Below are 22,177 nucleotides of genomic sequence, written 5' to 3' on the forward strand. Positions count from 1 at the left end.
ATGCTTCTTCTTTTCAAGGGTGGTAAGGCAGGGTGGCCCAGTTTTTTTAATTTAAAATCTGAGCTGACTTTATGAGAAAGATGGAAACCCCCTGGTAACTTGATCTTTTTTGAAACTGGTCACGTGATGGTGTATGTGAACAGATGTTCTCATTTCTTGTCTTCCCTTACTAAATCTTGCATCTTACCCAGTCTTGCATCGTGTCTTAGATAATGGACTTCTTGGGACTTGATTTGAGTACCCTCAAATAACACTGTTTCACTCTTGATCGGAGCCCTAGGTACTATGGTAGTGCAGGTGCTAAAATTACACGTTTCTATGATAATTGTACACCAAGCTATCCTGTAGTTTTCCTTGTTAGCCTAGTTGTTTTCTTGCTTTCGCTTGACGACTTTGAACCCTAAATGATACTAAATCTCACTTAAGTAGCAGTGAAGCTTATTTATTACTTACCGAATATAGATAAACTACACTGGCAAGCCAATGGCATGTCATGATGTTTTCCTCTGCCTGAGGTGGATATTCTACTAAAGTAGAGCTTGATAATGCCAGAAGACGATGGCCTTTGAGAAAAATTATGTAATTGCCCCCAAACATAAATGCTTAGGAAAAACGGAGCTTCATCTCCCTAACTAGGAGTAGGTTATTGTTGTTGACTGTTTCGGCTGACTATGGATAATGTTTCAGGTTATGGCCTGATGTGGTATTTTTGTTTGCTTGTTCTTATTCCTATAGACTCTGTGTTACAGACTGAAAGAGTTGTGATGAGGCTATTTAAGTTTACAATCTGTTTTCTAAATAAAGGAGAAAATGGAGCTGCTCTTCGTCACTCTGGTTTATCATGCTCTGTATTTTTACTGTCGGATTGACTTAGTAATTTAACGCTTCTTAAAATACAAAGTGCTAGAGTATACTGCAGGGAGAATATAATACAAATTTGTTCAGTTCGGCTTTAAAAAAAAAAATTAAAGGCAGCATCTTCAAGGCAGCTCAGATCAGCTCTGATCTTTAAGAGAATACTTCTGCAAATCTGTAATTTCTGGTGTTAAGATGTTCCAAGCTGGTACAGTATTTCAGATGTCAGTGTTTGAATTGTAAGTAATGATTGGGACTGCTGGGCATGCTGTTATTCGGGTACCTCCACAAACACACTCTAGATGTGCATGGTGAAGTTCTTAGGAAAAATGAAACTGTTGGCATAATCAAAATAGTTGTGTTAGCTAGTCAAATGAAGAGAAGTTGTCCTGTTCTATTTTTGCCAGACTGCCTTTAAGTTAAAAAAGCAGTAACTTCTGGAGATGTTTTTTAAGACCTGCTGCATAAGGGTATGCAATCTGCAAGAAACTAAATGCATGATCTAGCGTATTTAAACCTCAACAGCAGTTAAATGAGCACCAGGACTATGCCCAGACATGAAGTTTTCAAACTAATGAATGCCTTAGCAGGCAAGTGGATTTCTATTTGAGGCTGTTGTGCGTTTGAACTTCATAATATTTAATTCTTGCTGTAACTGCAAACAGGAATGAGAACTCAGGTGTGAAATTAAATAATTATGGCACCATTATTTGAATATAGACATGGGTTTAATATTTGGATGAGACAGATTGTTGGGTTTTGGTTTAAGGTGGTTAAGCTTTTGTGTTAGTGATTGAGAGAAATGGAGGCATTTTGAGCTGTGTGCAGTGGAATGATAAAATTATGAAATTGGGTCTTGAAAGATGTGTTGCGAAAGTTAGCAGTCAGCTTGCTTTGGCATAATATTTGCCATCGGTGTAGGATTGAGATTAAACTGCCTGTCTGTTTAGGCTCTGAAGCACTGAGCTTTGCGTACCTAAAATTTAAACTGGTTAAAACTGTGCTATTTTGTGAACTACAGAAGTTTCAGAAGTTAAATGGCTGTTTGGAAAAATAATGGGAGGAGCAAGGATTGTGCCTCTGTGGATTTACACCAGTGAGAATTTACAGACACTTATGACATAATAGTAAATGTGTGTAGACCAAACTTTCAAAACTTCTGAACTGCCACTTAATGCCAGGACAACACTGTGGCCTTTTTTGAAGTTTTTTTTTTACTCTAGAGCTGACATCTTTTTAAAAAAATCAGTATGGAAGAAAACCTCCTAAACCAATCTTGTTCTAGTGAGAGCTAATTGAGAATAGATTAAACAATTTGAAGGCTAAATACTGCTGAAATCATTGCTGTTTCTGTAGTGCGCTCTCTGAAAAAAATTCTGTATTTCATCGTTGTGGGTTGAGTGACGAACAATGAGTTGTGGAAGGGAGAAAACACCATGTCTAAAATGTCTTGTACAAACAGTGGTTTAAGAACTAGGGGAGAAAGATAAATATATGCAGGTTTTTTAAACAGTTTTCTTAATTGCACTGCTAAGCACCGTTATTAATTAGCTGTTTTCTTGACATAAAATGTCACTTACAGCAATTTGAGTACATTTAACATTTGAGATTTGTATTTCTATCAGGTGTAGATGAGTGTTTCACTCATGTTTGTCTGGTGTGCATTAACAGCTGTGTTTTGGGTTGGATTTTTTTGAGCTGTTTGGCTCTTTTGTCACCTTTCTTTTGCAAGTAAAGCATGTGGTTTGGGGAAGAGCAAAACTCAAAGCTTGAATTATTCTATTTCCTGTAGGTTCAGGTGCAAGTCCATCCTAAACTTTCCTCTACTGAAGATGCATTACAGTATGTGGAGGAGTTAATTCTCCAGTTGTTAAGTATGTTGTGTCAAGCCCAACCAAGAAGTTTTCTGGATGTAGAGGTATAGAGAATATTTATTACAAATCTGTAATTTGAACTGTTACATGAAAAGTTAATATATTAATCATTTCACAATGTAAAAAGGAAAGCAGAAATTATGTATCTTTAGGTAGCAGAACCTTTTGCATAAAGCCTGCTGAGTTACCTAATAACTGATTTTCCTATCAATTGGTAAAACTATCTCTGAACTGTATTACTGTATAATGGATGGTAAGTGTAACTTGTGTACATAAAACTGACTGGTTTCTTTCAAAAGACCTTTTTTCCCCACTGATATTGTATGCAAACTGTAGCTGCTTAGTCTGAGGCTCTGTGCCGCTTTCTCAGCGTGATGATTTAGGCTGATATACCCCGCACCATCCCGGAAATTTGAACAAAAATAGTTCAGTCACTTTCTCAGAATGAGTTGAGGAACACTTCTTTCCTCTATATAGAAACCTCTTCTTTTATAATTGCCTTTTCAAAGATCTACAACCACTATTGCTCAGAAAAGCAGCTTGATGTTTGAGAAGAGGGGTTGATCTGAGAAGAGTTTCTCCAGCTGAGAAACAAATTCGTTAAGCTAAATGAGTTAAGCTTCTAAACCCATTAATATCTTGGTAGCCCTTTGTGCTTAACCATAATTGGAAGACTTTGGTGCCAAGCTGGAGATTCCATATGTAGTGTGCCTGTTGGTTTCTAGTACTCGGGGGCTGTGCCTGTGCCAGGTTAGGTAACAAAACAAGATGCAACTTCCTCATGTTCTGAGAGAAGTGGACGGATGGCAAAAAAAACCCCCAAACCCCCAAAACCTCTTAAAAAAACAAACAACAAAGTAGCGGTTTCTGAGCTCAAGATTTATGAATTTCATCCTTCCTCTTCTCTTTTGAACGCTGACACCTCTAATGGTGTTCCAATGTCCCCTTTAAATGGCTGCCCCGCTTTGCAACATTATTCTGGTCTGGCACCTCAAGAGACAAGAAGTTTGTGGAATATTGTTTAATGCTGTGTTTTAAACACTGCTAACAAAAAAACCTGACACACAGCGTTGCATTATGAGTCTTACGGCTGTGAAGTCAGAATGAGAAATGCAAGAATTAGAGATGATCAAGCAACCTCAATTTACCCCCTTTGTGTTTAAGCATAATGATGCTGTCTTTAATTATATGGTCATACACATTTATTTTTACCCCAGGACACCTTCATTGTTCAATCAGCAGGCTGGACTATGTTGGGGGAGTGAATTGGTATTAGATAGTGAATGAGACTTTTTCTTTGGTAGGACCTCTGCTTTCCTTTTGCGGAAGTGTTATGATGACGGGAGAAAAAGAAAAGCCTGTACTTTGGAAAGTTGGGTGCCACCTTCATAGAATTGTATTCCATCCCATTTTTTTGTCAGAAAGTTTTTGTTTCTGTACTTTGTCCTGTACCAGCTCTTTGTAAGTGGTCATTAACTTCATCTTCCTCATTTCATGGTTGCTCAAATGGGGTTCATATTTATGTAAGTGAGCACTTGCAACTGAAACAGTCAGTGGGAACTGTGGTCTGAAAAAATGAAGTGTGACGTTATCTGAGAAATTAGATTTCTGACATCTCTGAACACTAGGGCCACCAAAAACGGTGAAGCTTTTCAACTGTCCAGAGACCTGTGTGTGAGTTTCAGTAAGAGAGTTGTTCAGTGCATGGGAGAGTGTAGGTGTCCTCAGGCACCCTGACTGCTGGAAGGAGTAAATAAACTGGGGCATATATGGTCCAACTGTAGACTATGAAACTGTTTTAAAATATGTGGGTGCTGTCGGGTGTTCTCTTTTCCTATTAAGTTCATTGCTGTTGTCAGAGCAGCTTGCATGTATACAGTCTGGACCATGTGCTGATCAGTGAAGGTGAAACAGAAAACTTATACCTCATTCAGTGACCATTCTGTACAGGGAATAAAGTGCTAGGATAAAATGCAGCCACATATTTAAATGCTGAATTACCAGGCATGCGCACAAGGGGAGCAAATTGTGCCTGCAATGGCAACTTAATTCTGGCATTTCTCAAATTTTGAGCACTAGGTTATTCTGTGATAATGATACTCTGATACAGCCTTACGAACGTAGTGAGCAGCATGTAGCAAAATGATAAAATTTACACATGTTGTACAAGCTTTTATAGTTGATATACTAACATAAGCAAACTTTAAGTAATGCAAAGTGATTTGATAATGTAGTAATATTGCTAAGCTCATTCAGATTGTGCATTTACCCTTTAGTGCTGGTTTGGTTTTTTTTAAGGATCGTGTTCAAAAAAGTTTTCCCCATCCTATTGATAAGTGGGCAATAGCTGATGCCCAGTCTGCTATTGAGAAGAGGAAACGAAGAAATCCATTATCTCTCCCAGTAGAAAAAATCCATCCCTTATTAAAGGTAAGCAGTGATGTAATCTTGCTTTTAGAATGCAGTTAGGAGTTGACACCTTTGTTTCATGTAATGTCTGTATGCTGCCTGAAGTGTAAACGAAAAGAATTAAGAATATCTGTATGTGTTACATAGTTTTATTTAAAGTGTTCCAGTTTAGTTAATTGCATATATTTCTTTTTCACTTAAAAATTAGTTAATTCTCTCTTGGACAAACAAAGCCAAGAACTCATTTGCTATGAATTTGATTGTTCTTGTTTCATTTTGCATGACTGAGAAAACGCTTAAGAAACTTCTGGAAATAGTCCTAACTGTTTAAGTGAGGTTTTTAGTATAGTTATTGGGTGTTGTCACTTCCACAGTTAATAGAGCAGCATCTACAAAGATGCTGTTTATTTTCTAGGCCTACAGACTGCTGTGTTTCTATTACTAAAATAGACTGTGGATATGTGGTGAATGTTTATTGAGTAGGGTCGTAAACTGGTTTTAGTTGTAACCTATGGTATGTGTTTCATTGACTGAGTAACAGTGGAATGCTTATTTTTTTTCCTTTCAGGAAGTTCTAGGCTACAAAATTGACCATCAAGTGTCTGTTTACATAGTGGCAGTATTAGAATACATTTCTGCAGACATCTTAAAATTGGTTGGGAATTATGTGCGGAATATAAGACATTATGAGATAACAAAACAAGATATTAAAGTGGCCATGTGTGCTGATAAGGTAAGCCTAACTCTTGTTTCTCTTGTTAATGGGAAGTTTTAGTTAAGTCTTGAGAGGATGTTGTCTATTCCTTATTGAGTACATGGAGTGTTGTACCTTTGAAAGAAGAAATTACTGCCATAAAATGTGGTTCCAGTAATAGAGCAAAGGTACCAAAAAGCTACTTGAGCTTACAGAGCTGTTGCTTGTGCTTATTAGTAGTTAAATCTCTCTTCCTTTCGATATCACTTGCCTAGTCTCAGTAATGTGCAAATGCTTTAAAAATAATTAAGAAGCAACACTAACTTAAAAATTTAACATTCCTAAGCTGTAATAGTGGAGCCTTATTTTGTAGCTTGAAAAAAGAAGGCTGAAATTAAGCTTGGGTGTTCTCCCAAAATAAGTAAGACCGTATTGCATGTAAAAAGTAGTGTTTTGATGGTCCAGCATTTTAAAACAAAAAACCTATCTGCATTAGCATCTCAGCCTAATCCTTAGCGGTCCATATTTTTATCTGCAGGTAGTCTTTTCTGTAGCTTTGGAAGATTCATTAGGTTCAGTCAGGAACCACCTCTCTTTCCAGCAGTGATAGAGCAAGGGCCCCTGTCTGTCTTTCAGGTGCCATTGCACTCTAGCTTCTATGGCCACCTCATTAGCATCTCAACTTTTCCATTGTTTAAAAAACAAAGTTTGAAGTTAATCCTTTAAGGGATAGGACTTAAGAATCTCTAATATTGCTGAAGTCTAGGGATTTTCAGATTCATCACCTCTTTTCAGTATTTTGTCTTGGTCTGTGTTAATCAGTATCTTCGGTTGGGATCGTCTCTGCGTTTCAGTGAATGCCTTTTGTCTCATTCCTGCTTGCTTTTTTTTCATCCTACTTTCTTCACCTTTCTTTACTCTCTTTTAAGATACCTGGTGAGGTCTTGAAGAGTCAAGTACTTCTCAGTCAGGACAGTAGTCTTGGTCACTCTTGCTTTTGGGCATATCTGCCTGGGTCATTAGGGCAGGGTTTGAAGGTGTATGTTTCAATACTTGTCATAGAATAGTAACAGAAACAAGTGCTGTTGCTGCATGCTTTTTCCTGTCCTAGGAAAGGTGGTGAGCTGAAGAGCTGTGAAGAAGTTGATTTAGGAACTACCGTTACATTGCATTGGAGGAACTCTTTGATATGTACCCAGAAGAAACTTTTGAAAGGCTCTAAAGCAGGCCTGTTGGTTTACTGCCTCAGCAGAACAAGTCATTGAAAGGTGCTCCCAAGGTGTTTTCTTTCCAGTTGCATTGAGAAACTTCATAGTATGTTATGTTCATACCCATAACATGTGTTCTGCTTGTTTTTATTTTTTGAAACAAAACAACCAGAACAGTTTCTTGGCCCTGTGTGCTATTTTTTTCTTGAGCACTTTCACACTTGCTTTTGTGCCATCCATCTGGAAAATTTTGCCTTGTCTGCAAAAAACAAACTCCATTAAAACGCAAGCTGTTTTTCTTCTACTGTCTGCTTGTGCTTCTGATTGCTCTAAATTCAATATCCGGGGTACAGTTACTTTAATTTGTTTCTGTGGATTTCGTAGTAGTGAGATACACACCCCGTGAATACAGCCTGGAATCTTCTAGCTCAAGTATGTGCTAGAACTGCGTCCGTGAAGTAAAGTTACAAATGTTGGGGAATCCTTGAATTCCTGCATTATTCCATGTAATTTCTTACAGTAGTGACCCTATAATGTTGCATTCCCCAGAATTAGTTAGGATTCTCCTTATAACCTGAGTTCCACGTACATTCACTGGCTTTGAAAGATGAATCGCCTTCTGTTTTTAGAGTTTCAGAAGAAGTAAGTCTTAATGCAAAATGTCCGTTGTTCTGCTTTCAGAGAAGCTTAAGACCAGGGTGTGTAGCAGGGACCTTTGACTCACTAGGAGAAAGAACCTGCTGTGTGCCCATATACGTCCTCACTAGACCTGTATATTTTTGAGGAGTGTTAGGACAAGACCTGGGTGAAGAATGACTGCTCTAGGTAGGTGTGTTTCTCCAACATTCAAGTCTGAAGAACCTACCAGACGATCTCTTGAACTTATAGATCCCCAAGTATTCTCTTGCAGAATAGTTCCTTTGTCTAGCATCGGTAGTCAACAGCTTGGTTAACTGATGTCTTCTGGAGTGGTGCCTGTAACATGCTTTAAAGAAAGAAGACTTTTACTGTAAATACCAGGGTAAATGTCATGTTTGTTGTGGCTCATTCAGAAGTTTAATTCTTGATCTCCAGTTCTATAATTATTTTGAAAAACACTTTTTTCATTCTGTTTTCTGCCATTTTAAAACTCTAGCTCATGTTTAATGTGTTAGCCTTCCCTCCTGTGGTTCACAGAGGGGTATTTACAGCTTTGATCCTGCAGTCTTTTCCTCAGTCTTTTCAGTGATTGACAGCAGTCATGTCAGTCTCTGCAGTAACAGGCTTAGGTTGCCATGGCTTCACCTCTGTCTGTTCGGAAGGGAGGCTGGCAAGCAGCACTTAAGTTCTCATTTATTTTGTATTGTTTGATACACTTTGTGGCTTCCTGGAAGGGTTGTAGCTCTGGGCAGCAGGTTTGTTTATAAATACTGTCCCATCTGTCTATCCCACGACAAAGTCATCTTGTATGTTGAACTACATCTTATGCTGGCTTGTTGTTAAGATTTGCTACATCATTGTAGATTGTTTGTGGACACTCTCTAGGTTTTCTTTCTGCTGAAGATATTTCAAATTAGGATGCCTTTTACTAATTTGCAGTCAACTTACTTAGTTTACCTTTAAGATGTTCTTTGAGTATTATGGAAACAACCCAAAGTGTGATTTCTGTTTACCACTTGCTAAGTCATTGTAATGACTCCTGGCTCAGATACCACGTTTGGCAGAAGTGTTCCATGATCCACTTTTCTTGAGAAGTTCAAGTTATTAATTGCTTGTGTTTGGTAAGCCTTGCTTGGGTATGAATTGGGACCGCTGATAGTCAAAGTTTTTAGAGGTCCTTCTGTCTGTGTAGTTCTGCAATGTGATTGCCAGCGTTTCTGAAGCTGGTGCCCTTCCTCAAGGGTCTGTTTTAACAAGAGAACTCAGGAGTTAAGGACAGAAACCAGGCCACATACAGTGTATGGGCAGGCCAGTATTCATCGCAGATAGATTACAGGGTTCTGAGCATGATCATGTGTGACTTCCTGTTAAAGCTAAAGCTGAAAAGCCAAAATGCACACACTTTTTTACTTCAGATAATATACTATCTGCAGAAACTTAGATTATGCATGGCTAATTCAGAGTAATAGAATACAGCTAAATGTGTCTGTATACTTCATAGACCTCTTAAAATTGGAATTGATTTTAGGACCACGTTCTTGGCGAGATGCCTGGATTGGTCTAAATGACTGGGAATTCTTCAGAAATTGCCAATGCAAATAATGACTTGCAAATTCATAGCAATGAATATTGCTTTTGTAATGCTCAACCAATTGCAGAATGATCATACTTAAATCTTAACTGCTGATCAGTCTGATTTCATGGGAATAATGGATTTCCTTTACTGGTAACTTACTGGTAGATCTTGGAAAGAAGTTCTCACTTTGTGGATTTCCCCCTCTTTGCTACCTAGGTATTAATGGATATGTTCCATCAAGATGTAGAAGATTTAAGTGCACTAACTTTATCTGATGAGGAACCCTCCACCTCAGGGGAGCAAACTTATTATGACCTAGTGAAGTCATTTATGGCAGAGGTTCGACAATATATAAGGGAACTAAATCTCATTATCAGAGTTTTTAGAGAACCATATGCCTCCAACTCCAAACTATTTTCATCTCATGTAAGTATTGTACAAACCACAAACAAAAAAACCACTCCTATAAAATCTATAAATCTAGGTGAACACTTCTAGAACTTAACTGTTGTCCAGTTTAACATGTCAATAGCAGAGGAAGCACTTGTCTGGAGTGCTGAAATGGAAATAGTAAAGGAGCACTTGTGGGGAAGCATGGGTTTTGTAGAACTGTGGAAGAAACCACCCAGTTTACTATATTCACTTGCAGGCCTGTAATTTAAGATTTGTCACTGTTGTTCTTTGCCATGTTTGAATCATTGTAAATTTTTACATATTTATACATATATATATATATATATAGTAATCATTTTTAAAATAAATTCTATGATCTTATATAAGTTATACAGAAAATATATAATAAAATACATTTTAAAATATTGTTCTATTTAAGGAAGTGTTTGACTTTCATATCATAACAGAGTAGCTTTGCACATAACATTATTCCTCTTAGAATTGTGTCCAATTCCCAGTTGATTTTTGTCTGGTTCTGTTGCTTTTTGCAGGATGTGGAAAATATATTTAGTCGTATATCGGACATTCATGAACTTAGTGTGAAGTTATTGGGTCATATAGAAGACACTGTTGAAATGACAGATGAAGGTAGTCCTCATCCGCTAGTAGGCAGCTGTTTTGAAGACATGGCGGAGGTAAGAAAATACTTGGGGGTTTTTTTGCTATTCATATGTATTTTAATGACTTGCACTAAGATGCTAAGTGCATCTCTGTTCTAGCTGCCTTTGTTTAGGTTGAGATCTCTTCTTCCAGGCCCACCATGATGAACAGACTGCCCATTTTTGAGAGTGCTTTTACATTTTTTTAGTCTCTAAACCTCAGTTTTTATAGGGCTGTTTAAACTTTAGAGAGCTGGGGGCGGGGGTGGAAGCCTGAAACAAAACACCTGTGACTAGACTTCGACAGAAATGGAAGTATCCTGTAAATTGGCTGCAGATCAGGATTGCTGTGGAAAGACAAAGTGGAACAAGGGCTTCTTTGCCAACAGGCTTGCTAAGCTGGTGCGGAGGGCTTTTGAACTAGGCTTGTTACTCAATGGAGACAAAAGCTTGCAAATAGAAGAATTAAGAGGAGAAGGGTACATGCACAACGGAAAGCATGACAACAAAGGCTCTTTCACCTTCCTCCTGAGAAGGTGGGATGACCAAAGGCTCATCTGAAGTGTCTGTTTCCCCAGGGTGCATGTGCCCATGTACAGATCGGAGGATCTGGGAGTCTGTGCACAGTTGCAGAGCTGTCATGTGACTGGAATTGGGGACGTGGCTGGAAGGGTTGCGTGATGGAGGGCTGTATGAATGAATACAGGCACTCAAGAAGGACAGGTGGGGAAGATGAGGCCAGGAGGCTTAACAAAAGATCAGCTCAAATTCATGGAGCTCTGTTACGGAATGAATGATGAGCTGGCTGAATGCTTAAGGATCAGGATCAGAGAAGGCAACCAAAGGGCATGTTGTGGTCAAGCTTCTCCTGCAAAGACTGCCCAGTTGACAAGTGGTCAAAACCACCTCTAAACAAGTGGGAGACCTCTCCTTATCACAGGCCCTGGCTGACTGTGGTTCAAGTAATCCAGAAGACTTCTGGAGAACACTGGGGAAAGTTTTTTGTGGTACATGCTGATGGGCCAACTAAGAAAGGTGCTGCACTTGATCTCTTCCTCATGAACAAGGAAGAACTGGCAGGAACATCGTAGCTAATGGGAGGCTTGGCTGCAGGTGGTAGAGATGGTAGAGTTAAAGGTCCTGAGAAAAGTGCAGGAGATAAGCAGACTGAAGAACCTGAGCTTTGGGAGAGCAGACTTAGCTTATTCAGGGAATTGGGAGGCAGGATGACATTGGTGGCTGTCTTGAGGGTAGAAAGGGCTCAGGAGAGCTGGTTTATTTTCAAAGGCAGTGTGTTCAAAGCACCAGCCCTTAAGAGAAAGGGTAGGTGTGTCAGGAGGCAAGGACAAGTGCAGTTTGGAATTTCCTGTTTAACCAAGCTTGGGCCCCTCACTACAAGAAAGACATTGAGGTGCTGGAGCGTGTCCAAAGAAGGGCAGCGAAGCTGGTGAAGGGTCTAGAGAACAAGTCCTGTGAGGAGTGGCTGAGGGAACTGGGGTTGTTTAGTCTGGAGAAAAGGAGGCTGAGGGGGAGACCTTATCGCTCTCTACAACTACCTGAAAGGAGGTTGTAGTGAGGTGGGTGTTGGTCTCTTCTCCCAAGTAACAAGCGATAGGACAAGAGGAAATGGCCTCAAGTTGCACCAGGGAAGATTTAGATTGGATATTAGGAAAAATTTCTTCACTGAAAGGGTTATCAGGCACTGGAACAGGCTGCCCGGGGAAGTAGTTGAGTCACCACCTCTGGAGGTATTTAAAAGACTTGTAGACGTGGTGCTTAGGGACATGGTTTAGTGGTGGACTTGGCAGTGTTAGGTTTATGGTTGGACTCAATGATCCTAAGGGTCTTTTCCAACGTAAATGATTCTATGATTCAAAAAGAAACGAGCTTCCCAGGTGTAATGTAGAAGCATTGTCTAGGTGGGTGGAAATGGTATTAAGAGGGCTGCAGTTCAGCCGGAGTTAAACTTGTTGAGGAATGCGAAGCAAAGCAAGAAGGGCTTGTATAGGTAAAATAGTGTGAAAAAGAAGATGGTAGAAAATGCAGCTATTTTGCTCATGGGGTGAGAGACCCTGTGCTGGAGGACATGGAATGGACTAAGGTACTCAAGTCTCCTTTGCTTGGTCTTTAGTGGCAAGATGTGCTTCTAGGTTTCCCAGTTAGGCCTGCTACTAAAGATTGAGGGAGAGAGGTGAAAGTCAAAGATCAAGTTAGGGACTGTTGATCTAAGGTGGATATATGCAAGTCTGGGGCAGGACAGGATGCTGAGGCAGCTGGCTGATGTCATTGCAAGGCCACTGTCTAGAATTCTTGAAATTTAGTGGTGATCTGTGGAGGTCTCCAGTGACTGGAGATAAAGTGTTATTCTCAATCTCAAAAAGACTGATGAGGAGGATCCTGGAAACTAGAAACTGGTCAGCCTCTCCTCAGTCCTTAAGAAGATTAGCAAATCTTTCTGGAATTCACATCCAGCCATGTGAAGGACTAGAAGGTGACTGACAACAGCCAGCACAGATTTCCAGAGGACAAACTGTACCTGACCAACTTGACTGCTTTTTAAGAGGAGATGGCTGGCTCCATGGACAAAGGGAAGATCAGTTAATATCGCTCATCTGAACTTAAGCAAGGCCTTCAGCACAGTCTCTCATATTATCCTTATAGTCAGCTTGGTGAGATGTAGACTAGCTAGTTGAGTTACAGAGTGGGTGGGGAAATAGGCAGGACTGGCAGGCTTAAAGGACTGTCATCAGCAGTACAAAGTCCATCTGGTGGCCAGTGGTTAGTGGCATTCCTCAGGGTTTGATACTGGGAGTGATACTGTTTAATGTCTGTATTAGTGTTGTGGGAGAAGGTCTGCCTCATCAAGTTGGTAGGTGATGCCAAATTGTGGGGAGACACACAGGGGGACAGGACTTCTTGGGGGACCTGACAGGCTGGAGAAGTAGACCTACAGGAACCTCACAGAGTTGAGTAAAGGCTAACATGAAGTTCTGCACCTGGGACCAAACAACCCTGTGCAATGGTCCAGCTGCCTGGCTGAGGAACAGTACTGCAACAGGGCTTGTGGAGATCCTCAGAAATCAGCAGTGAAGGCTAACTGCCTACTAGGTTAGATTAGGAGAAGTGTAGCTGGCACGTTGAGGGATCATTTCTCTATAGCACTTGACACCACATCTGGCATACTGTGTCTAGTTTTGGTCTTCCTAGTACAAGACACACTTATACATGAGGGTTGCCATGATGATTAAGGAGTTGAGGCCTGTGATATACAAAGGCGGCTAACAGTGCTGGGTTTATTCAGTCAGGAAAAGAGAAGTCAGAGGAAGGAGATCTTATTGCTGCCTTCAGTTACCTGAGTGGAAGGTGTAGAAAAGACTGAGGCAGGATCTTATTGGAGGTTCACAGTAGAGAACTGTGAGGTGAGATGAGAGAGAGCATGTGAATGGTAAAAAGAGTAATCCTGATTAGATACTGGGGGAAAAAATCTGCAACGAGAACAACTGAACATTGGAATAGGCTGCCTAGAGAGGCTTTGGTGCCTCTGTTCTTAGAGGTACTCAGAACTCAACTGGATGAGACCCTGGGCAACCTCAGCTAGCTTTGACATTGGATCTGGCTTTGACCCTGAGGTGGGCCCTGCTTCGAAGAGGAAATTGCACCAGTTGACCTCCAGAAATCTCTTCTAGACTGAACTACTCCATGACTCTGTGCATGTACAAGTATTGATTCTTCTCTATAGGTGTTTTGGAAAAAGTATGCAGAAAAATCTCTGCTATGTAGTGTATGTATTCTCTTTAAGAAATACAAAGTTTAGATACTAAATCGGTTTTGTAAAATTATTCTGTATTTCTTCTTAGGAGCTAGCATTTGATCCGTATGAATCATATGCACAAGATATTTTGCGCCCTGGTTTTCATGATCATTTTCTAAGTCAATTATCAAAGCCAGGAGCAGCATTTTATTTACAGGTAACTTTCTTTTAAGTAAGCCATATTATTGATATTACTTTAATTACATTATATTGTTGCTTCATTATGTTTATTGTTTTAAGACTGAAACTTATTTTGTTTCTAGTCAATAGGTGAAGGCTTTAAAGAAGCTGTTCAATATGTTCTACCCCGGCTGCTCCTTGCCCCTGTTTACCACTGTCTTCATTATTTTGAACTGCTAAAAGTAAGAACATTGTGTCAACCTGATGGTTTTTTCACAGTTCTCAGTGTTGGATACCAGAGCTTTGTGTGCTCTGTTAGGTGTAAAACTTTTTACTAGAATGTGAGTAATAAAACTGCTATGATGAAAGAAAAGGTTATATGCTCTGGTGCATGCTGTAACTAACTGAATATCAGCTTGTAATTTCATGGAAGTTTTACAGCAGCTAATGATTTGTGTTGAATAATCAAGTTTCTATTAATTTAGAAAGCAATGGAGATCTAGGTACTCATACTCTTGGAGTGGTTGCTTCAACAGTGGTAAGAGATAATGGCAAATGGCTGTATTACAGAAAATGTCCAAGGCTTTCTCAAACTGTTACTTTGTAAATTTAAAATAACAGTAAGATTTCCCTTCAAACTTAATTTTATTTTCATAAAAGCTTCAGTGTTCTTGCAATGCACATCCCATGGTGGTTGTAAAGGTGCTGTGCTTCCTTTAAAGGGAAGGCTTGGTTGATATATACACTTCTTGGGCTTTTTGTAATAAGACCTCACATTGGCAGGGTTAACAGTAAAGACTCTAACATACACATGTAAAGAAAATTGCTGCAGAATGTTTTTCTGGAGCATTTACCAGTTAGCACTGAATAATAATCTTTAAGGAGTGTAGAGCATTTTGAGGAAAACTTTCTATTAGAATCTTCATTTGGACTTAATGGAAACTCGTAAGGGATACAATGTTCCAAACTTAATTACTTGGGGAAATTTGGATCAGAAGTAAAAAAAAAAAAATCTCGTTTGAAGAAATCTGGGTGTGTTTTTCTTGAATGGTTGGTTGGTTGTCTTGGGATAACCCAGTAGTTAGGTCATCTTTGAGTCTAAGTGTCTACAGTTTTAACACCATTTTTACTGATTTAGATCTACACCTACAGCTTGGGCACGTAGCTCATCTAGTATAACATGCTTTTTTTAAATTTTGAAACGTATGCTTGATCTGTTTGTCTAGCTCATGGGTTTGGTCTGACTTTTCAGACATTTAACATATTAAGCATTTCCTTTCATGACAGTCCATTGGAAGGGAGGTATGGTGCAGCTTGTCTGCATTTTGTATGATAAAGACTTGCACAGACATAAGGTTTCTCTGCTCATACTATTATCACACAGTCTCAAAATGCAGTACCTAGTGGCTTTGCATACTTGCATGTGAACATGGTATTGTCTTACGTAATAGACAAAGCATGAAGGATTAACGTCCTCTGACGCACAGGCATCCTGTGTTGCTTCTTGTCATTGGTAATTTTAGTGGGGGAGAGAGGGCGTGTGTGCTTACAGAAGTAGGGAGCAGCTCATGTTTGCCTATTTTAGGGCAAACTGGAGTCTAAGCTAAGCCCAACTGCCAAAGGTTATCAATCTTTTTTGTAACTCCTTACCTACGCTTCATGTAAAATTCTTGTCTTTTCTTATTCATGCTCTACGCACACACCCTCCACCCTGTGTAAATCTGATATTGTTGGGTTGGATTTTGTTCTGTATATGATAACCTTCCAGGTTTTCTTCCCACTGTGTTGCTCATCTCACATTTTAGTGAGACACCCATCACTCTGGTTTGTCAGATGCGATACATGTCATAGGCAGTGATGGATAATAGGAGCACATGAAGAGAAAGATAGTAGCTCTCATGGCAGTAGCTTCATCTGTCAATTAGTACATATATGTGCACACAGCATATGAATCCCTCGCTCAAGTAGTCTCTGCTGGCAGTAACATTTTCTTCCTTATATCTGGAATCTTCAAGTAGATTCCAGCTTGGTTATACTTAAAAATGGCCTTATGGAAGGGTATTTGCCACGGAAGGGTATTGGTAGAATTATTTAGCCATATAATCTTGACAATTTCACTGATGCAAGGTTGTATTGAATTCTTTTGTATGGTGAGAGACCTGATTTAGTGATTGCAGGCATATCTATGAATAATCAAGTTAAAAATGCTATGAAAATGGATCTCTTTATATCAAGAGACAAAATGTTGGCAAACTAGTATGTGGAAAAACCCACTTTATTTCTGTTGAATATAGATACACTTAAGGATAAAGGGATTAGCATTTTTCTTTGAGCTATGTTGTGTAATCTTGCGTACTTTGAAGTTATCTATTTAAAATGCATCTCAAAGTTACCTTCTAACTATGCAGATTACAAAAAAAGTAAATTTCTATCCACTGATGGTTATCCTATTTAGAAACTAAAGCCCCTCCTGAAGTTTGGCAGGGCACCAGGAATGCACAAATACATACTCTATTTTTAGCTGAAGCTCCTCGCTGTAACTTTGTTGGAAAACTAGCATATGACTAAGGGCTGTGTTTTCCTTCAACCAACATGAAAGTCCCCAAACTTTTATATAAGAAACTAACTATATAAAATAGCAGCTTCATATGAGACTGTGCTTTTCTGCAGATTTGCAGATAATAGGAATGGGCTTTTCTAAATCATAGAATCACAGAATTCTGTGAATAGAAATGTGGACTCCTAAGTGAAAGGTGGAGTGGTACAAATAGTGCGGTTACTTATGACCTTGGGTAATTGAAGAAAGAAGTTTACAAGATATTTAAATTGAATTGGGCACTGTTTCAGATGCTGTAAATTTGTGTGCATGTGTGATACTCTTTCATTTCTTTGGGTAAATAGAAAATTACTTTAAAATTCCTTTTTTTCCAAGTAGGAATGGCTCAAAGCATATATAAACTTTGCTTAGATAAAATAATATGTTCTGAAAAACAGGAGAGCTAGATAGATTTGATCTTCTTAATTATTTTTTTTTTTTAAAACCAAGTGCAGACTTGGCTCCCATGACTTCCGAATGGAAACTTCTTGTCTCTTTGCAAGTATTTTTTAGTTGGAATTCTACCTATAATGATGTTAAATTCTCAGGATGCTTTCATTTTGCAACAGCATCTAGTGCGTTTTATTTATTTTTTCAAACTTTGTTCTTAGATGATAAATAACTTGCTAGTCTTTACTGACTGGCAATTCAGCTCAAGTAGAAATACTCCTCAATTAAACTTTTTTTGTCTTTCTTTCACTATGCTAATGTAACTTCAAAAAAAAAAAAAAAATCTGGTTTGACAAAGGTCTTCCAAGATAAGAAACCACCCTTTTCCCAACCTGAAGGTATTGCATTTGTTACATGTTGCTGGAGAAGGCATGGGGTGGTGAAATGTTAGTAGGTTAGGACTGGAGTATCTTTAGGTTGATCCCGTAAGTCTCTTGCTGTGTGTGTTGTGTTGGGTAACACATGTCAAACTATTTTGGGCTTTCACTTCACTTTGATTCTCAGCCTTGTTTCAGCCAGGCTCATGATTCAGAGTGTAACAAATATAATTAAGTTGGTTTGTGATCCCATCTGTAACCCAGGCCAGCATGGAGAATCACTGACTCTCAATTAGTTGAACTTCGGCAGTCTGAAAAGTTTTTACAATATCTGCAATTGTAGATCGTTGTCTCAAAACACTGTCTGCATTGCTTGTATTTGGTACAGGCACTGTAATTAACAGATTCTCTTGCTTTAGTGGATTCTTAAAGTCTCCTTCAATTAAAAACAGAAAATCACAGATTCAGACTAGCTATGAATTATTTTAAGAAAGTATTTACTTTGTGCTAGCAAAGGATTTTATTTTCTGAAATCACTTTGTCTGGTGTGTTTCTTTCCAAACACAGTAACTTGTATGTACAATACTGTTTTGAAATAAATATAAAAGCAGAAGTATTACTGTTATACATGTATTTGTATATGTAACTGCAGATGAGGATGACTTTTTTTTACATCCACTGGAGATAATGTGCAATTTTATGTGTCCGTGACAGATGAAGGCCTATCTGCTGGAGGAAATGTAGCTTGACTGAACTGTTGCTAGTGCGTGATAAGGACTGCAAAGTGTATTTGAGTGTTTCTTGGGAGAAAAAGCTGGGGTGATGTAAAATTGGTCTCAAGTCTAAGAAGAGATTTCCTAGAATATGACAATAGGTGAAAAATGTAAGCAACTTCTTCATGTGGTTAAGCTATGAAGACTTATATTGCAACTTCAGTGTTGTAAAGGAACAGAAGTTGTGCCTTATGGTAGAAGTTGGAGGTGATACAGCTGGGTAAATGAGGTTCCATACTTCTTTCTTGCTTGTGTGGTTTCATTGACAATTCTCTTGCTTTTCTCCTTTAAATGCTAGTGAGTTTATGCTTTAAGTCAGCTGTGTATTTGGCAGCCAGAGGGAAGATGATAGGGGAGAATAAAACTTGGTCACATATGTGTGTGTGTGCACTTTTTCCACAAACTTGGTTGTTGTTAATCTAACTAATTGGGCTCTCTGAGGTAACTCTTTAATTGAAAAAGTTACTCAGAATCTATTTAATTTTTTCTTTCTAGCTGTGGTGCTCATTGATGGATTTCCTATGTGTTTGTATCAGAGATACATATATGCGCATGTGTATCACTTTATTTGTCAACGTGACAACATGACTTATGTCATCTGTTATGGAGTTGTGATGGGGCTGTATGTTCTGTTGTATAGCTTTTTTCTTTTTACACAGGATGTGTCTGGGCTTTTGAGAAGCAGATGTCTCTTTCCAGGGAATTTTCTAATGAGAAGTAATTACCTTGGAGAATATCTCTTTCCATTATCCTGCCAAAATTGCTTTTCTGCAAAAGGTGGATAAAATCTAACAAAAGCAAAAGTAAAAAATTCCTCCTTCCACTTTGCTTACAGACCTCAGTGACACTTAAGCTTATTATGTTATTGTCAATCTGCTGCCAGACCAACAAATGCTGTACTTTGATATCTTGAAGCAGGGAGTAGGATGGCACAGGGCCAGACTGTTCTTACCTAGATGATGCCCTCTTTGGGGAGTCAAATGAAGCACTAACTGAACTCCAACTTTTGACTTCACTTACGTGCTTAACTGTAGGGTTCCAGAGTCCTGCTTTCTGATCCATTTTCTAGGAATACCTGCAAGGCAAATTCTCCCTGGTACTGTGGGAATTAAGAGAGCTGTGCTGGGGCAGACTGTTCTCTGGGACTGGTGGTCTGGTCTGGTTTTCAATGACTGCTGCTAATGATGGTAGATAGCTCTTTAGCTTACATGGCAGCAGTTTATGCTGAACACCCAAGGCCAGGCTCTCATGAAAATAGATGGTTGTTACAGGAACTTGGACAAATTTTGATCCTTTCTTCCCCCCCTCTAAATAAAAGTTTTGACACAATCCATCAAGAATTGAATGTTAAGAAGCTTATTGTAGCTGAGATTTTCAACTCCTATAGGATGACATTAGTTTTTGTGACTGGCAGTCATGATATAGTCCTTGATACACTTGTATTGCTGTATAGTCTTTTAATAGCAGTAGTATATTTCCCTGTCCTCATCTCCTGCCTCCATTCCTGTCACCTTCTGTGCAAAAGGGAGATCCTCGGAGAGAGGTAGCACTACGTTTGAGACTTTCATATACTTGATTTCTTCATTGGAAATGTTTCTGGATGTGGAGTTGTGGATTTAGTCCCACTACCAGCATGCTTTCTCTGTTTGCTCTTATAGCAGTGGAGGTCTGTGTTTTCTGCCAATACTTTGATATCTTCAGTGGAAACTGATGGAAAGATGTAGGAAGTAACAAACACAAGTAAAACAAGCTGTATTCATGGTTTCTGTAGACCAAGTCTACAGATGGGATTCTGCTTGTCATCCCTCATTTCCTCTCCTGTTTTTTCCTTAAGCAGGGTTCCTCTTAAAATCAACAGGGTTCTACTGTTGCTTCCCAGAATGATCTCTGAAATCGTGAATTCATCTTACGTAGCGTTCAAAAATTCATATATTTCTATCCACACATAGAGGTGCCATCCAGTTGAGCTTACAGCCTTCCAATCTTGGCTGGGAAAGATCAGACTTGAATTGTGTCGAAGCAGTGAAAGTGGATTTTAATCCACTTTGGAATTATAAAAGAGAAAGGGAAGATGTTTTCAAATTGAATTTGTCTTTACTATGATGGAAAATTTGGGGGAAGAAAATGGAAGACCTCAATTACAAGTGTGGAAGCACATAGGTAAATATTTTGTGATATTTCGAATACTGATCTAACTAAATGTTACGAACTTAATTATGAATTTTAAATTTCTAATGTATTCTGCAGGTCTGCTAATAAAGATGAGACAAACCAAAGTGACAGTAAGAAAGAAGAGAATTTCAGAGCATGAAGGCTCTGGAAGGATCTGTGTGAACTTGTACGTTTGTTGCAAAAAGGTAATGAATCTGCTGTGGAAGAGACATCAGCATATGCAAAAAAAAACCCCAAACCATATTTTTGAAGAATGCAGAGCAAATGGGTTTTCCATACTCTGAGAAGACAAGGCCTCCTGTGAACAAAGTAGCCATTTCCCTAGTAATGGAATCTGGGCATATAATATGCATATATGGCAGCTAGTAGCCTACAAAAAGTCTGAATGTTTAGGAAATGGTTTTATGAGAACATCAAGGAACTTATTTGAAAGCAAGACTTTGTTTTTGTATCTGTTCCTTGATGAAGGAAATGTTGGTTGTGTAAGCTCAATGAGAATTGCTCACATACATGAATCCCTTCCCAGTTGCAGAAACTGAGAGCAAAAATACACTTCCTGCTGAGCAGACACCAGTTGAAATACCTAGCAGGCTGCAGTAGCACTTGAGCAGACCTAATCTGAAATATGGTCTCCTGACAGGCTGGGAATTCATGGGAATGCTAGTGGCAAATTGGCCACATTAAGAAACCTGTTACAGAAAACTTTGAACTGTTGAATTGGTGAAACATCAACTGACACACTTTGTGGTATACATTTCTGAATAGCTCTTCCTGATTTTTTCCTCAGTGTCCATCCTGATTTGAAAAATGGCACTTCAAGTAGTGTAATTTATTTCTGAAACACTTATTTTAATTTCATTTCCCCAAATAAGAGCATCCACATCGAGTAATCAAAGTAGCAATTCCTTAAATTCATGTTCCTTTAGTCCAAATGGTTTCACTTTTTTGGGCTCAGGTGAAGTTTGATGTACTTAAATTTTCACATATCTTTGAGATCTATTTTAAGTCACATAGTCAAGCTGTGAAAGAACTGTGAAGCTTGTACTAAAAGTTGAAATGCTTCTTATTTTCCTCTGTTTTAATGCCTTACTTGTACAGTATGCTTCCCAATGGGCTGACCATATTTTACATTATGTGAGTTAAAACTTAATGTGAAATAAAAGATGAGGGCTTTTTTGCTTCTCTTTTAAAATGTACTTCTGAGAGAATGCTGGAAGCTTTTTGTAACTATTTATCTGATATCCGAGGTTTGATAATCTGACATGTTTATGTAAGATTATGTGATTTAATGTAACTTCTTAAAATTAAACTGAGAAGGCATAGTTAAACTTTGAGTGGAGAAAAAGGTTTTACCATTACTTCAGTAATATATTAAGTTCTGTTCCATTCTTAATGCAAATAACACTGCTGCTGTAATGTAAATCTAAATAAACAGTTATATAAATGTATGCATTTTTTTACTGCACTGTGCCCATATTGTCTGAGTTTCTGTGAAAACAAAATGACTTTTGAAGTTTCAATGCATTAAAGCTGTGTAAGTATGTCCAGGAATATGGCACATGGAGTTTCCTTTAAGCTTCAAGAGTGAAGTGCCTTTTAGACTGCTAGCATTTTCCAGAAGTGTATCGTGT

General features: G+C 38.7%; 1 protein-coding gene across 7 annotated transcripts in view; it reads left to right on the forward strand.

The window, feature by feature from the left end:
- Window positions 1–22,177, forward strand: part of SOS1 (SOS Ras/Rac guanine nucleotide exchange factor 1) — a 53,356-nt gene that overhangs the window by 6,585 nt on the left and 24,594 nt on the right. For 5 of the 7 annotated variants that reach the window (XM_030037778.2, XM_041128688.1, XM_041128682.1 and 2 more), the window contains 7 exons: window positions 2,648–2,773; window positions 5,028–5,159; window positions 5,707–5,871; window positions 9,472–9,681; window positions 10,200–10,343; window positions 14,165–14,275; window positions 14,382–14,480. In XM_030037778.2, coding sequence (XP_029893638.1) covers window positions 2,648–2,773; window positions 5,028–5,159; window positions 5,707–5,871; window positions 9,472–9,681; window positions 10,200–10,343; window positions 14,165–14,275; window positions 14,382–14,480 — 987 coding nt within the window. Of the gene's footprint in view, window positions 1–2,647; window positions 2,774–5,027; window positions 5,160–5,706; window positions 5,872–8,491; window positions 8,801–9,471; window positions 9,682–10,199; window positions 10,344–14,164; window positions 14,276–14,381; window positions 14,481–22,177 lie in introns of those variants that run through there. The other 2 variants (XM_030037794.2, XM_041128691.1) reach the window with 2 other exon arrangements.

The sequence above is a fragment of the Aquila chrysaetos genome, chromosome 2, assembly GCF_900496995.4.
Source record: "Aquila chrysaetos chrysaetos chromosome 2, bAquChr1.4, whole genome shotgun sequence".
NCBI classification, from domain to species: Eukaryota; Metazoa; Chordata; class Aves; order Accipitriformes; family Accipitridae; genus Aquila; species Aquila chrysaetos.